At 46.1% G+C, this 13,732-nt stretch overlaps 1 protein-coding gene across 1 annotated transcript in view; it reads right to left on the bottom strand.

Annotated features, from left to right (window-relative positions):
- Positions 1–262: 262 nt before the first annotated feature.
- Positions 263–13,732, bottom strand: part of LOC311369509 (NACHT, LRR and PYD domains-containing protein 12-like) — a gene marked incomplete at its 5' end in the record, with an annotated part of 68,138 nt that continues 54,668 nt past the window's right edge. Inside the window, 3 exons of the mRNA XM_084487696.1 lie at positions 263–1,657; positions 2,379–2,425; positions 2,602–2,775. Of these exons, the coding sequence (XP_084343822.1) occupies positions 1,092–1,657; positions 2,379–2,425; positions 2,602–2,775 (787 nt within the window). The 3' untranslated portion in view covers positions 263–1,091. The remainder of the gene's footprint in view (positions 1,658–2,378; positions 2,426–2,601; positions 2,776–13,732) is intronic.

The raw sequence follows: 13,732 nt of genomic DNA on the forward strand, positions 1-13,732 counted from the left end.
CCTGTTAGACGGGGAGGCGGTGCATCAACCAGCCTGCAAGGCTCGTCTCTGGAGAGACGCCAGCAGCCGGGGTCTGTTTCCTGTCGGCTCGCTTCTAGAACTCTCTCCATGTTCTGCATCGGGCGTATGAGTCTGATGTGGAAATGCACTTGCTGGTATCCTGATTATTAATGCTGTGTAGACGAAGCCTCTGTTGTGCTTTTTATTCAGTGAACCCCCGACCTTAAAGTGTGAACTGATCCTCTGCTGAACACATGAGAACATTCAGTGGCTCCACTGTTGTTTATCACCATTATGCTTTATTAACCAGTTACATACACAATAAACACAAGGACTCAAACAATAGAAGCAGCAGACATTACTAATCATAAACAGGTGTGCACATATCTTTAATAACTGAACATGTTCTGCTGTGTTGTTCCCAACAGAACACAAGGAATCAATACTCAGTTTAAAGTCATCACAACATGATCAATAGCCTTTCCCAGACCGCTTGCATTATGAATATAATATTAAATCTGCTTTAAATCAGGTTCCATATTTGGCTTATTAAAATAATCTATCAGAGCCCTTTTGTATGAAACTGTTAATGTCTGAAAATATACAAAATATTGTAATATAAACATGTTTAGATTAGCCATCGATCAATATTTAAAATACATTTGATGTTAGAAATAGTCTTTGTAAAACCTGCTTAGTTAACCTTATGTAAGATCTTAAAGTCTCTTCCTTTCAGGGTTTATCAAGATCAACTTTCAGAAGCCCAAGAAAAACGTACACGTGTGTGCGTGAGCGAGTGTGTTTATACGTGTCTGTGTGTGCGCGTGTTACTGTGTGTGTGTCTGTATATTTGTGGGTTTATATATGCATGTGTGTGTGCGTTTATGTGTGTGTGTTTATGCGTGTGTATGTGTGTGTGTGTGTGTTATTATATGTACGTGTGTTAATATATGCGTGCGTGTCTGTTAATAAATGCAAGTGTGTGTGTTCATATATGAGTGTGTGTTCATATATGAGTGTGTGTTCATATATGCGTGTTTGTGTTCACGTGTGTCCTCAGACAGAGGGATGAGGAGAGAGAGAGCGAGAGACTATAACTCACACAGAGAAGCTGAGGAACCTAAAGATGGAGAACACCCAGAGAACCCAAACCCAGGGAGGAGGTCCTCCTGGGTGAAGGAGGTCCTGAAGGTGTGGATGTGTGTCAGTGTGTCTGAGGACCCTCCTCCACCTGGGGACACTCTGTAGAAGGACAGAGTGCCAGCAGGCCGGTCCAGATACACTCCTACTCTGGTAGAGCCAGGGGGGGGGAGACGTATGTCTGTCCCTCTACCGTTGTACACGGCAGAGTAACGATCATCATCACAATAAAGACTCCAGGACTCGTTGTTCCCTCCAAGCAGGCTGTCATAACCCCCTCCTCTCCTTGTGATTCCTCTGTATGTCACTGCTATAGAAACACGTCCTTTCCTCTCTACCTCCCAGTAACAGCGGCCAGTCAGAGCCTCTCTACACAACACCTGGGGCCAGGAGTCAAATCTCTCTGGGTGATCCGGATACGACTGGTCCTCTCCGACCAGCGTCACCTTTCTGTTGTCCTCAGACAGAGAGAGTCGTCTGTGGGCTGTGTTTGGGTCCAGTGTGAGTTCACAGGCATCTGACGGAGAACAAGACATGATGAGCTACTGAACCCTTCTGCATCTTCATCATCATCATCATCACTAGTACTGTTCTTCCTGTTTCACGTTCATCTTCTCTACAAAAATTTACATAGAAAGACTAAATCATATCAGATGATAGCTACTATAGTGGACTAGTGTGCTATAGCTTTAGAAATAGTAGTGCATATTGTTTATAAGATGTTTTAAGTTAAACGTAAATGTAAATCCCATGTGTGTGTGAGTGGTTGTCCCAGTCAAAACAATGAAAAATGTATACACTGAATCTACTCCCGCAATATTTACACAACATACACATATTATACATCAAAACGTTCACCACGATGAGCTGATTAATCCTCTGTAATATCTAAGCTATACTCTACATACTTTTCAAGATATTCGACTTTGAAAGGTTCCAATACACATCCATTGTGATCCACCTGTGTAAACAACAGACTGAACCAGCTGAGCTCATATACAGGCTGGAAACTAACTGTTGGTACCATAGAACTGGTCCATACATACAGTACAGAGATGTACACATACGTACACACACCTACACAAACATACTAGACACACATCAACACAGGCAAACATAGCTACACATACGGATACACAAGTCCACATGTGAATGAGCGGACGTCACCTCCTGCTGTGTGGATGGACTTTCCATCCCAATAGTGAGTGTGTGTTGTGATGAATCAAACAGACACTTACACTTCTTTAGAGCTGGTTTCAGCCTCCACACTCCACCGTGCTCCACACTGGGGGGGGAACAAAGTGAGAGCAGCATGTTGAAACATTCACCTTCATCATCTGCTGTCTCATCACGTTCTACACAACATGAGTGACAGCTGCCTTTTCAAACCGCTTCATCTAGCAGCGGCTTGAATCCCTGTAGGAGACTTTGTCCCCGAGTGGAGAGCTGTCCTCTCCATACCTGAGAGTGTCCAGTCTCCAGCGTGGATCCTCCAGTCCAGCAGAGAGCAGCGCAGCTCCAGAGTCTCCTGGGTGATTGTAGCTCAGGTCCAGCTCTCTCAGATGGGAGGGGTTGGAGCTCAGAGCTGAGGCCAGAGAAGCACAGCCTTCCTGTGTGACCAGGCAGCCAGACAACCTGCACACACACACACACACACACACACACACACACACACACACACACACACACACACACACACACACACACACGTGTGTGTGACCTATTACTTTTCTGGAGGTAAATCTTTTCAACGTCCTCTGATGTGGAACTTAACTGTTTGATCATTAAATCTGTAAAGTTTTAGAGTAGAGTAAAAAAACAACTAAAGGGTAAAGGGGTGCACATTCTTTACCATCTTTCACCTCAAACCTAAAATGCAAACACTAGATTTTAGTGGAACTTCAACGGGGAATAAAGACTAACTAGACAGAAAACCACACTCAACACACCAACAGTAATTGTTTTTTTTCATTTAGGCGATTCATTTTTCAGTGACCCAGGAGGTGCTGGAACATGTTCCGGCGTGTTCCGGCTCAAATGAAGCACTGCCCCCTATGCATTCAAAACATTAACTTAAACCTTTTTAAAGTGAGTGAATCTGTTCACATGAATGGACACAGATGGATGGTAGGCAGTGGCGGTTCTACATTGAATTACACCCCGGGCGAGACCCCCTCCGAGCGCCCCCCCCCCCCCCCCCCCCTCTCAATTGCAAGAAATTCGAGGTGTGCCTGACTTGAGCCACTCATTCCATTAGAGTGTTGCTCTGTACCGGGCCGTCCATATGGGCAGGAGGGGCGGCGAACTACTTGCAAAAGCATGCTCCCAAAAAGATAGTTTGTAAATCATTGCTCCAAGTCTATTTTTAATAACGTGATCGTCACATTAACTATCTATAGTCTCTGTAGGCTTTCAGACTATTGTTGGTCTGTTGACATCACGTTTTGGATGATGGTGGACGTGGTGGGCGGCGGTTCTAGCTGAGTTCAACGTCTCATGTTGGGGCAGCTCAGCGACCGCGTTCCTCCGTATGTTGATCACATAACCCTGCAGGCTGCAATAAGGATTTCAATCCGCTAACAGTGGACCCCCATCCCCCCCTTGTCCGTTACGGAGACCCAGAGGTGAACTGTCCCCCCCCCCTCCCCCTTCCCCTTCTCACTAGTGGTGGATTTCATGATTCGTTTGAATGAATCAGTTCGCGTCGGTCAGTTCGCCAAGAAGAGTCGTTCATTCGTTTGTTCGTTCGTTCGCATTTCCGGTAGCGGTGAATCATGATTCTCAGTCACTGAGTCGGTCAGACTCGGCTCCTCCCTCGTTCTCGTTCAAACGAATCACGATCGTGCAATGGTGCAAACGGTCATCAATCAACACAACATTAACTACGTTCCTTTTAGCTGAGGAGCGCTTCATGTTCGGAATCGGGATGTTGTTGCCCGGCTGACTCTGGTGACTTCTCAGTCCTCGAGTCTTCACCGCTAAACACAGTCAGTGAACGAACGGCGAGTCAGCGCGACTCAGCGACTAGTGGGTGGAGCTGGGAGTCGAGTCTCGGAGAACGAACGAGACGAACGACGACGAACGAGAGCGGCGAATCAGGTTGGTTTGTTTGTTTTAAAGAGTTGTTCGTTCAAACTGATTAGTTCGTGAACGAGCCACCACTACTTCTCATACAGCTTCTCTGACGGCACCTTCTCAGCGAGCAGGGCGCCTGCAGCCGGAGGGGGCGCCAATATGCCAACTCCCCCCACAGTGATATGAGAGATAATAGAAAACGGGTGGCTTAAATCAAGTGATCTGATTGGTTCCCAACTGTTGTATAATGAGCGTATACACACAGCTATGACACCCGTTCAGTTTACAGAGTTCAGTATCACTCCGCGCCTAACTTGAACTGTTGTTTATTTATATATAAAAGCAATAGCATAGTTCACTGAATCCTAAAAATATGTTGATTGATGGAGAGGGTGGAAATGTTGTAAAGCAATAGGCACACGGTGAGTGAACTCGATAGTAGGCTAAATTGCCGGCGAACCGAGCTACCAAGCTCGCTTTTTCAAAATTGAGGGGGTCTATGACTTTCATTTCGCCATACTTACATAACCGTTTTATAAAAGCAATAGATCACTTCAGTCAGTGAAATGTTCTCATTATACCACAGTTAAGGGGCGTTGTCCGTCCCGACGTGCAGCGGAGGGACGGACAACGCCCCTTAACTGTGGTATAATGAGAACATTTCACAGCCTGTCGTGATCTATTGCTTAAATAGAAAACCGCTTCGCAGCAAGGATGATTATTTTTTTCTTGTGTACTCGTGCACATGTGTCATCCCACCCTCTGTCCCTCCCCCCCCCCTCTGTAAGTGTTTGACCGTTGAGTAAAACTGACCTGAGAGTTTCCAGTGTACAGTGTGGACTCCCCAGTCCAGCAGAGAGCAGCTTCACTCCTGAATCCTGCAGATCATTGGTACTCAGGTCCAGCTCTCTCAGATGGGAGGGGTTGGAGCTCAGAGCTGAGGCCAGAGAAGCACAGCCTTCCTGTGTGACCAGGCAGCCAGACAACCTACACACACACACACACACACACACACACACACACACACACACACACACACACACACACACACACACACACACACACACACACACACACACACACACGTGTGTGTGACCTATTACTTTTCTGGAGGTAAATCTTTTCAACGTCCTCTGATGTGGAACTTAACTGTTTGATCATTAAATCTGTAAAGTTTTAGAGTAGAGTAAAAAAACAACTAAAGGGTAAAGGGGTGCACATTCTTTACCATCTTTCACCTCAAACCTAAAATGAAAACACTAGATTTTAGTGGAACTTCAACGGGGAATAAAGACTAACTAGACAGAAAACCACACTCAACACACCAACAGTAATTGTTTTTTTTCATTTAGGCGATTCATTTTTCAGTGACCCAGGAGGTGCTGGAACATGTTCCGGCGTGTTCCGGCTCAAATGAAGCACTGCCCCCTATGCATTCAAAACATTAACTTAAACCTTTTTAAAGTGAGTGAATCTGTTCACATGAATGGACACAGATGGATGGTAGGCAGTGGCGGTTCTACATTGAATTACACCCCGGGCGAGACCCCCTCCGAGCGACCCCCCCCCCCCCCCCCTCTCAATTGCAAGAAATTCGAGGTGTGCCTGACTTGAGCCACTCATTCCATTAGAGTGTTGCTCTGTACCGGGCCGTCCATATGGGCAGGAGGGGCGGCGAACTACTTGCAAAAGCATGCTCCCAAAAAGATAGTTTGTAAATCATTGCTCCAAGTCTATTTTTAATAACGTGATCGTCACATTAACTATCTATAGTCTCTGTAGGCTTTCAGACTATTGTTGGTCTGTTGACATCACGTTTTGGATGATGGTGGACGTGGTGGGCGGCGGTTCTAGCTGAGTTCAACGTCTCATGTTGGGGCAGCTCAGCGACCGCGTTCCTCCGTATGTTGATCACATAACCCTGCAGGCTGCAATAAGGATTTCAATCCGCTAACAGTGGACCCCCATCCCCCCCTTGTCCGTTACGGAGACCCAGAGGTGAACTGTCCCCCCCCCCTCCCCCTTCCCCTTCTCACTAGTGGTGGATTTCATGATTCGTTTGAATGAATCAGTTCGCGTCGGTCAGTTCGCCAAGAAGAGTCGTTCATTCGTTTGTTCGTTCGTTCGCATTTCCGGTAGCGGTGAATCATGATTCTCAGTCACTGAGTCGGTCAGACTCGGCTCCTCCCTCGTTCTCATTCTCAAACGAATCACGATCGTGCAATGGTGCAAACGGTCATCAATCAACACAACATTAACTACGTTCCTTTTAGCTGAGGAGCGCTTCATGTTCGGAATCGGGATGTTGTTGCCCGGCTGACTCTGGTGACTTCTCAGTCCTCGAGTCTTCACCGCTAAACACAGTCAGTGAACGAACGGCGAGTCAGCGCGACTCAGCGACTAGTGGGTGGAGCTGGGAGTCGAGTCTCGGAGAACGAACGAGACGAACGACGACGAACGAGAGCGGCGAATCAGGTTGGTTTGTTTGTTTTAAAGAGTTGTTCGTTCAAACTGATTAGTTCGTGAACGAGCCACCACTACTTCTCATACAGCTTCTCTGACGGCACCTTCTCAGCGAGCAGGGCGCCTGCAGCCGGAGGGGGCGCCAATATGCCAACTCCCCCCACAGTGATATGAGAGATAATAGAAAACGGGTGGCTTAAATCAAGTGATCTGATTGGTTCCCAACTGTTGTATAATGAGCGTATACACACAGCTATGACACCCGTTCAGTTTACAGAGTTCAGTATCACTCCGCGCCTAACTTGAACTGTTGTTTATTTATATATAAAAGCAATAGCATAGTTCACTGAATCCTAAAAATATGTTGATTGATGGAGAGGGTGGAAATGTTGTAAAGCAATAGGCACACGGTGAGTGAACTCGACAGTAGGCTAAATTGCCGGCGAACCGAGCTACCAAGCTCGCTTTTTCAAAATTGAGGGGGTCTATGACTTTCATTTCGCCATACTTACATAACCGTTTTATAAAAGCAATAGATCACTTCAGTCAGTGAAATGTTCTCATTATACCACAGTTAAGGGGCGTTGTCCGTCCCGACGTGCAGCGGAGGGACGGACAACGCCCCTTAACTGTGGTATAATGAGAACATTTCACAGCCTGTCGTGATCTATTGCTTAAATAGAAAACCGCTTCGCAGCAAGGATGATTATTTTTTTCTTGTGTACTCGTGCACATGTGTCATCCCACCCTCTGTCCCTCCCCCCCCCCTCTGTAAGTGTTTGACCGTTGAGTAAAACTGACCTGAGAGTTTCCAGTGTACAGTGTGGACTCCCCAGTCCAGCAGAGAGCAGCTTCACTCCTGAATCCTGCAGATCATTGGTACTCAGGTCCAGCTCTCTCAGATGGGAGGGGTTGGAGCTCAGAGCTGAGGCCAGAGAAGCACAGCCTTCCTGTGTGACCAGGCAGCCAGACAACCTACACACACACACACACACACACACACACACACACACACACACACACACACACACACACACACACACACACACACACACACACACACACACGTGTGGGAACTATTACTTTTCTGGAGGTAAATCTTTTCAACGTCCTCTGATGTGGAACTTAACTGTTTGATCATTAAAACTGTAAAGTTTTAGAGTAGAGTAAAAAACAACTAAAGGGTAAAGGGGTGCACATTCTTTACCATCTTTCACCTCAAACCTAAAATGAAAACACTAGATTTTAGTGGAACTTCAACGGGGAATAAAGACTAACTAGACAGAAAACCACATTCAACACACAAACAGTAATTGTTTTTTTTCATTTAGGCGATTCATTTTTCAGTGACCCAGGAGGTGCTGGAACATGTTCCGGCGTGTTCCGGCTCAAATGAAGCACTGCCCCCTATGCATTCAAAACATTAACTTAAACCTTTTTAAAGTGAGTGAATCTGTTCACATGAATGGACACAGATGGATGGTAGGCAGTGGCGGTTCTACATTGAATTACACCCCGGGCGAGACCCCCTCCGAGCGACCCCCCCCCCCCCCCCCCCCCTCTCAATTGCAAGAAATTCGAGGTGTGCCTGACTTGAGCCACTCATTCCATTAGAGTGTTGCTCTGTACCGGGCCGTCCATATGGGCAGGAGGGGCGGCGAACTACTTGCAAAAGCATGCTCCCAAAAAGATAGTTTGTAAATCATTGCTCCAAGTCTATTTTTAATAACGTGATCGTCACATTAACTATCTGTAGTCTCTGTAGGCTTTCAGACTATTGTTGGTCTGTTGACATCACGTTTTGGATGATGGTGGACGTGGTGGGCGGCGGTTCTAGCTGAGTTTAACGTCTCATGTTGGGGCAGCTCAGCGACCGCGTTCCTCCGTATGTTGATCACATAACCCTGCAGGCCGCAATAAGGATTTCAATCCCCTAACAGTGGACCCCCGTCCCCCCCTTGTCCGTTATGGAGACCCAGAGGTGAACTGTCCCCCCCCCTCCCCTTTCCCCTTCTCACTAGTGGTGGATTTCATGATTCGTTTGAATGAATCAGTTCGCGTCGGTCAGTTCGCCAAGAAGAGTCGTTCGTTCGTTCATTCGTTCGTTCGCATTTCCGGTAGCGGTGAATCATGATTCTCAGTCACTGAGTCGGTCAGACTCGGCTCCTCCCTCGTTCTCATTCTCAAACTTATCACGATCGTGCAATGGTGCAAACGGTCATCAATCAACACAACATTAACTAAGTTCCTTTTAGCTGAGGAGTGCTTCATGTTCGGAATCGGGATGTTGTTGCCCGGCTGACTCTCGTGACTTCTCAGTCCTCGAGTCTTCACCGCTAAACACATTCAGTGAACGAACGGCGACTCGCGAGTCAGCGCGACTCAGCGACTAGTGGGTGGAGCTGGGAGTCGAGCCTCGGAGAATGAACGAGACGAACGACGACGAACGAGAGCGGCGAATCAGGTTGGTTGGTTCGTTTTAAAGAGTCCTTCGTTCAAACTGATTCGTTCGTGAACGAGCCACCACTACTTCTCATACAGCTTCTCTGACGGCACCTTCTCAGCGAGCAGGGCGCCTGCAGCCGGAGGGGGCGCCAATATGCCAACTCCCCCCACAGTGATATGAGAGATAATAGAAAACGGGTGGCTTAAATCAAGTGATCTGATTGGTTCCCAACTGTTGTATAATGAGCGTATACACACAGCTATGACACCCGTTCAGTTTATAGAGTTCAGTATCACTCCACGCCTAACTTGAACTGTTGTTTATTTATATATAAAAGCAATAGCATAGTTCACTGAATCCTAAAAATATGTTGATTGATGGAGAGGGTGGAAATGTTGTAAAGCAATAGGCACACGGTGAGTGAACTCGATAGTAGGCTAAATTGCCGGCGAACCGAGCTATGAAGCTCGCTTTTTCAAAATTGAGGGTGTCTATGACTTTCATTTCGCCATACTTACGTAACCGTTTTATAAAAGCAATAGATCACTTCAGTCAGTGAAATGTTCTCATTATACCACAGTTAAGGGGCGTTGTCCGTCCTGACGTGCAGTGGAGGGACGGACAACGCCCCTTAACTGTGGTATAATGAGAACATTTCACAGCCTGTCGTGATCTATTGCTTAAATAGAAAACCGCTTCGCAGCAAGGATGATTTTTTTTTTCTTGTGTACTCGTGCACATGTGTCATCCCGCCCTCTGTCCCTCCCCCCCTCTGTAAGTGTTTGACCATTGAGTAAAACTGACCTGAGAGTTTCCAGTGTACAGTGTGGACTCCCCAGTCCAGCAGAGAGCAGCTTCACTCCTGAATCCTGCAGATCATTGGTACTCAGGTCCAGCTCTCTCAGATGGGAGGGGTTGGAGCTCAGAGCTGAGGCCAGAGAAGCACAGCCTTCCTGTGTGACCAGGCAGCCAGACAACCTACACACACACACACACACACACACACACACACACACACACACACGTGTGGGAACTATTACTTTTCTGGAGGTAAATATTTTCAACGTCCTCTGATGTGGAACTTAACTGTTTGATCATTAAATCTGTAAAGTTTTAGAGTAGAGTAAAAAAACAACTAAAGGGTAAAGGGGTGCACATTCTTTACCATCTTTCACCTCAAACCTAAAATGCAAATGTAACCCAAGTGATTTTAGTTGTTTTATTTTAGTACTGCGTTTTACGATGCCCCTTGAACGCATCGTAAGCATATGCACGGAGAGCCGATGACACGCAGGATACGGTGTTGCGAGACAGGTGTGTTTCGGTAGTTTTAGAAGGTAGTATTGAAAGCTACAGGTGGTTCGGGAGGAATCCTGTGGGTAGAGCTCCGGACGTTTTTTTTTTTCAAAAGAATACTTAAAGTCCGTATTGCACGCTGGTTCTTTTTTTTTCTTTTTTTTTGTACGAGAGACAACTGTTTCAAGTCGATTGTTCAACGGCTTCCACCACCATCGCTATTCCTGGATGCCGTCGTCTCCCGTCGGACATCGGTTACGTGGACATTGTGCTCAAATCCAGGAGGGGTAGGAACGACGACATTAAGGAACCAAAACCGGATTATTTTATTTTGTAACGTTTTTATTCTGAGTACTCAGGTTTTCTCTAGTTTTTCTTTTAGTTCTTGGGCCCAAGACAAACTAAAACTGACGTAACAGTTAGGTTATATTGTAAGTTGAACACTGTTAGAACGAATGCAATATATTTCCTTGAAAGTCTTTTCTTTAAAATACATATGTTATTCTCTCAAGTCGTGGTCTTGTGTCGTTGTGTGGGTTGGAGGTCTCATTAATCCTATGTGTATTAGGCTACAAACCAAACTCCTTATCAATCGGATGTGAACCTAGAATCTCAAGTAACCTGATCAAATTTAGATATAGAACGTTATATAGAAATATAGAAAGTTATAGATACCCCGTCTCAAGGGGTCACCGGAAGGTTACATAAAGTGGCGAGCCAGCCAGGAGATTGGTTTTAAGTAGCAACCTGACCTTCTATCCACGTTACACACGTTGTATGCTAATAATTTGTCCCATCAGTTGTTTGTTCTTCCAGTTAGTTATGGATATTTGTAACCAGTTTGACGTTGATGGTCAGAGCTCCCTCTTGGTAACGGGCATTGAGGGAGATTACTCAGATGTAGAAATAGCTGATGTTTTTGGAGCTAATGGGGAAGTCTCAAAAATTGTCCGGATCCCAGATGAGTTAGAACACCCAAAGGGTAGAGCCCTGATTGAGTACGCGTCTGACCGGTCCATCTCTAGAATAGACCCCATTATCTTAGGCACCTTACCAAGTCCCAAAGATCCTTCCCTAAAATGGTCTGTGAGAACCATTAGGGATGTCTGTCAAGAAGAGATGGGTAGGGAGTTAGGCCGCAGATACCTGAGTGAACTAAAGCTAGTCGCGGGTAGTGGCAAAGCAGGCTTCTTAAGTGTACTCACAAGTGAGTTATTAGGGAACCAGGATACAACACAAAATGATAACACACCTGACAATGATAACCAAAGTGAACCTGCAGAACCCATATATGTTCCTAATGTACCTGCTAGTGTGCCAGTGAGCCCAGTTCACATTGATGAGAATGTCATTAACCCACCTCAGATCCAAAGAGTGATCGTGGAGCATGTCATCCGAAGTGACTCAAGAACTTCATCACCCATGCCTGTCCGTCTGCGCATCTTCTCTGGTCGCATGCCAAAGCCTAACGGTGAGGTTGACTATGACACCTGGCGCACCCAGGTTGACCTCCTTCTTGACGATCCTTCCTTTAGTGATACGCACAAGGTAAGGAAAATCCTTGAAAGCCTGCTGAATCCAGCTACTGACGTTGTGAAACCCCTTGGAATCTCCTCACCTCCTAGCGCTTATGTCACTCAGCTTGAATCTGCCTTCGGTGTTGTGGAGGATGGAGAGGAGCTCTTTGCAGCGTTTCTCAGCTCAAACCAGAACCATGGGGAGAAACCCTCAGCATATCTGAACCGGCTCCACACCCTCCTCACAAAAACAATTTCTAGAGGGGGAGCCTCAGTTAGGAATTCAAACGAACACTTACTCAGACAGTTCTGCCGGGGGTGTTGGGATCAGAGCATCATTATAGGTTTACAGCTTGGGCCCAAAAAGAGCAACCCCCCATCATTCTGTGAATTTCTCCTTATGTTGAGAGCCGAGGAAGATCGCCGTTCAGCAAAGCTAGACAGAATGAAAAAACATCTAGGTGCTTCAAAAGCTATCGCACAAGCCCACCACATCTTTGACATTCCCTCCTATGAAAGTGGTCCTGCCCCATCACCGACCCCAAAAGAAACCGAAGCATCAAAGCTTGAAAAGAAAGTGAATGAGCTAACTGAACAGGTGGAGAAGTTGAGCAAAGACTCACACAACCCCATTCATGATAACAGGCCAGCGCCAAACCCAAAACAAGGTGAAACCTTTAAGCTTGAGTGTAAAATAGCTGAACTAACAAAACAAGTTGAGAAGCTATCTCAGAGTCAAAAAGAGAGTGAGAGCACCAAGAGAAAGGAGTGCTTCACAATTAGCGAAAATAGCAGGAGACCCTTTAGAGTTCCTGGAATGCCAAGGGCTTGGTTCTGTTTTAAGTGTGGACAAGACAACCACATTGCTGCTCATTGTTCAAATGAACCGAACCAGACGTTAGTCCGCAGCAAAAATGTAGAGCTAAGAGAGGCACGTGACAAGTTTTCCGCTCAGCAGACTGCTTCGCCCTTTGGTTTAAACTTGTAGCAGCTTCTGCCATGGGACATCCAGAAGCTGCGACAGCACATAACCCCTGTCCCAAGAGCTTGATTCACAGTGCTAAAACACAAAGGAAAGTAATGACACAGACAATGGAGGCTGACAGTACACAACAACTCATACCTTCAGGACTTGTGGGTCCCCGTTGTGAAGCTTCAGTTTCTCTTGAAGGAGTAAGTTGTGAGTCAATTATGGACTCTGGTTCGCAAGTAACTACAGTTTCTGAGTGTTTCTATAGAAACAATCTGTCTCACCTACCCATCCATTCTATTAATGCTCTTCTTGAAATTGAAGGAGCTGGTGGACAGAATGTCCCCTATCTTGGCTACATAGAAGCTTGCATCAATTTTTCCCAACCTATCCCTGGCCGGGAAGAGAAGCTTGAGGTGTTAGCACTTATAGTTCCAGAATGCTCATTTCACAGTAGAACCCCACTTTTGATTGGGACTAATGTGTTATTCAGACTTTATGATCATCTACTTGAACAAGATGGCTCAGGGTTCATCCAGAAACTTTGCTCAAAAGACCTTGCAATGATCTTCCAGCACATTGCCCGCACACATGAGATAGACAGCCATGCATATCCTGTCAAGCTGCATGGAAACGATCCCATCACCATTCCTGCAAAACAAAAGTGCTGTGTCATAGGTGATGTCAGGCTGAGAAAACACTGTCAGAATACTGCATTTTTGCTTGAACCACATGAACAACATCGGCTGCCAGGTAGTGTGTTCCTTGAAGCTTCTCTGATTGACATTCCCTTTAATTCCAGAAACAAGGTCACTGTTGTGCTGT

Source organism: Micromesistius poutassou, assembly GCF_964030765.1.
Source record: "Micromesistius poutassou genome assembly, chromosome: 24".
In the NCBI taxonomy this organism is placed as follows: Eukaryota; Metazoa; Chordata; class Actinopteri; order Gadiformes; family Gadidae; genus Micromesistius; species Micromesistius poutassou.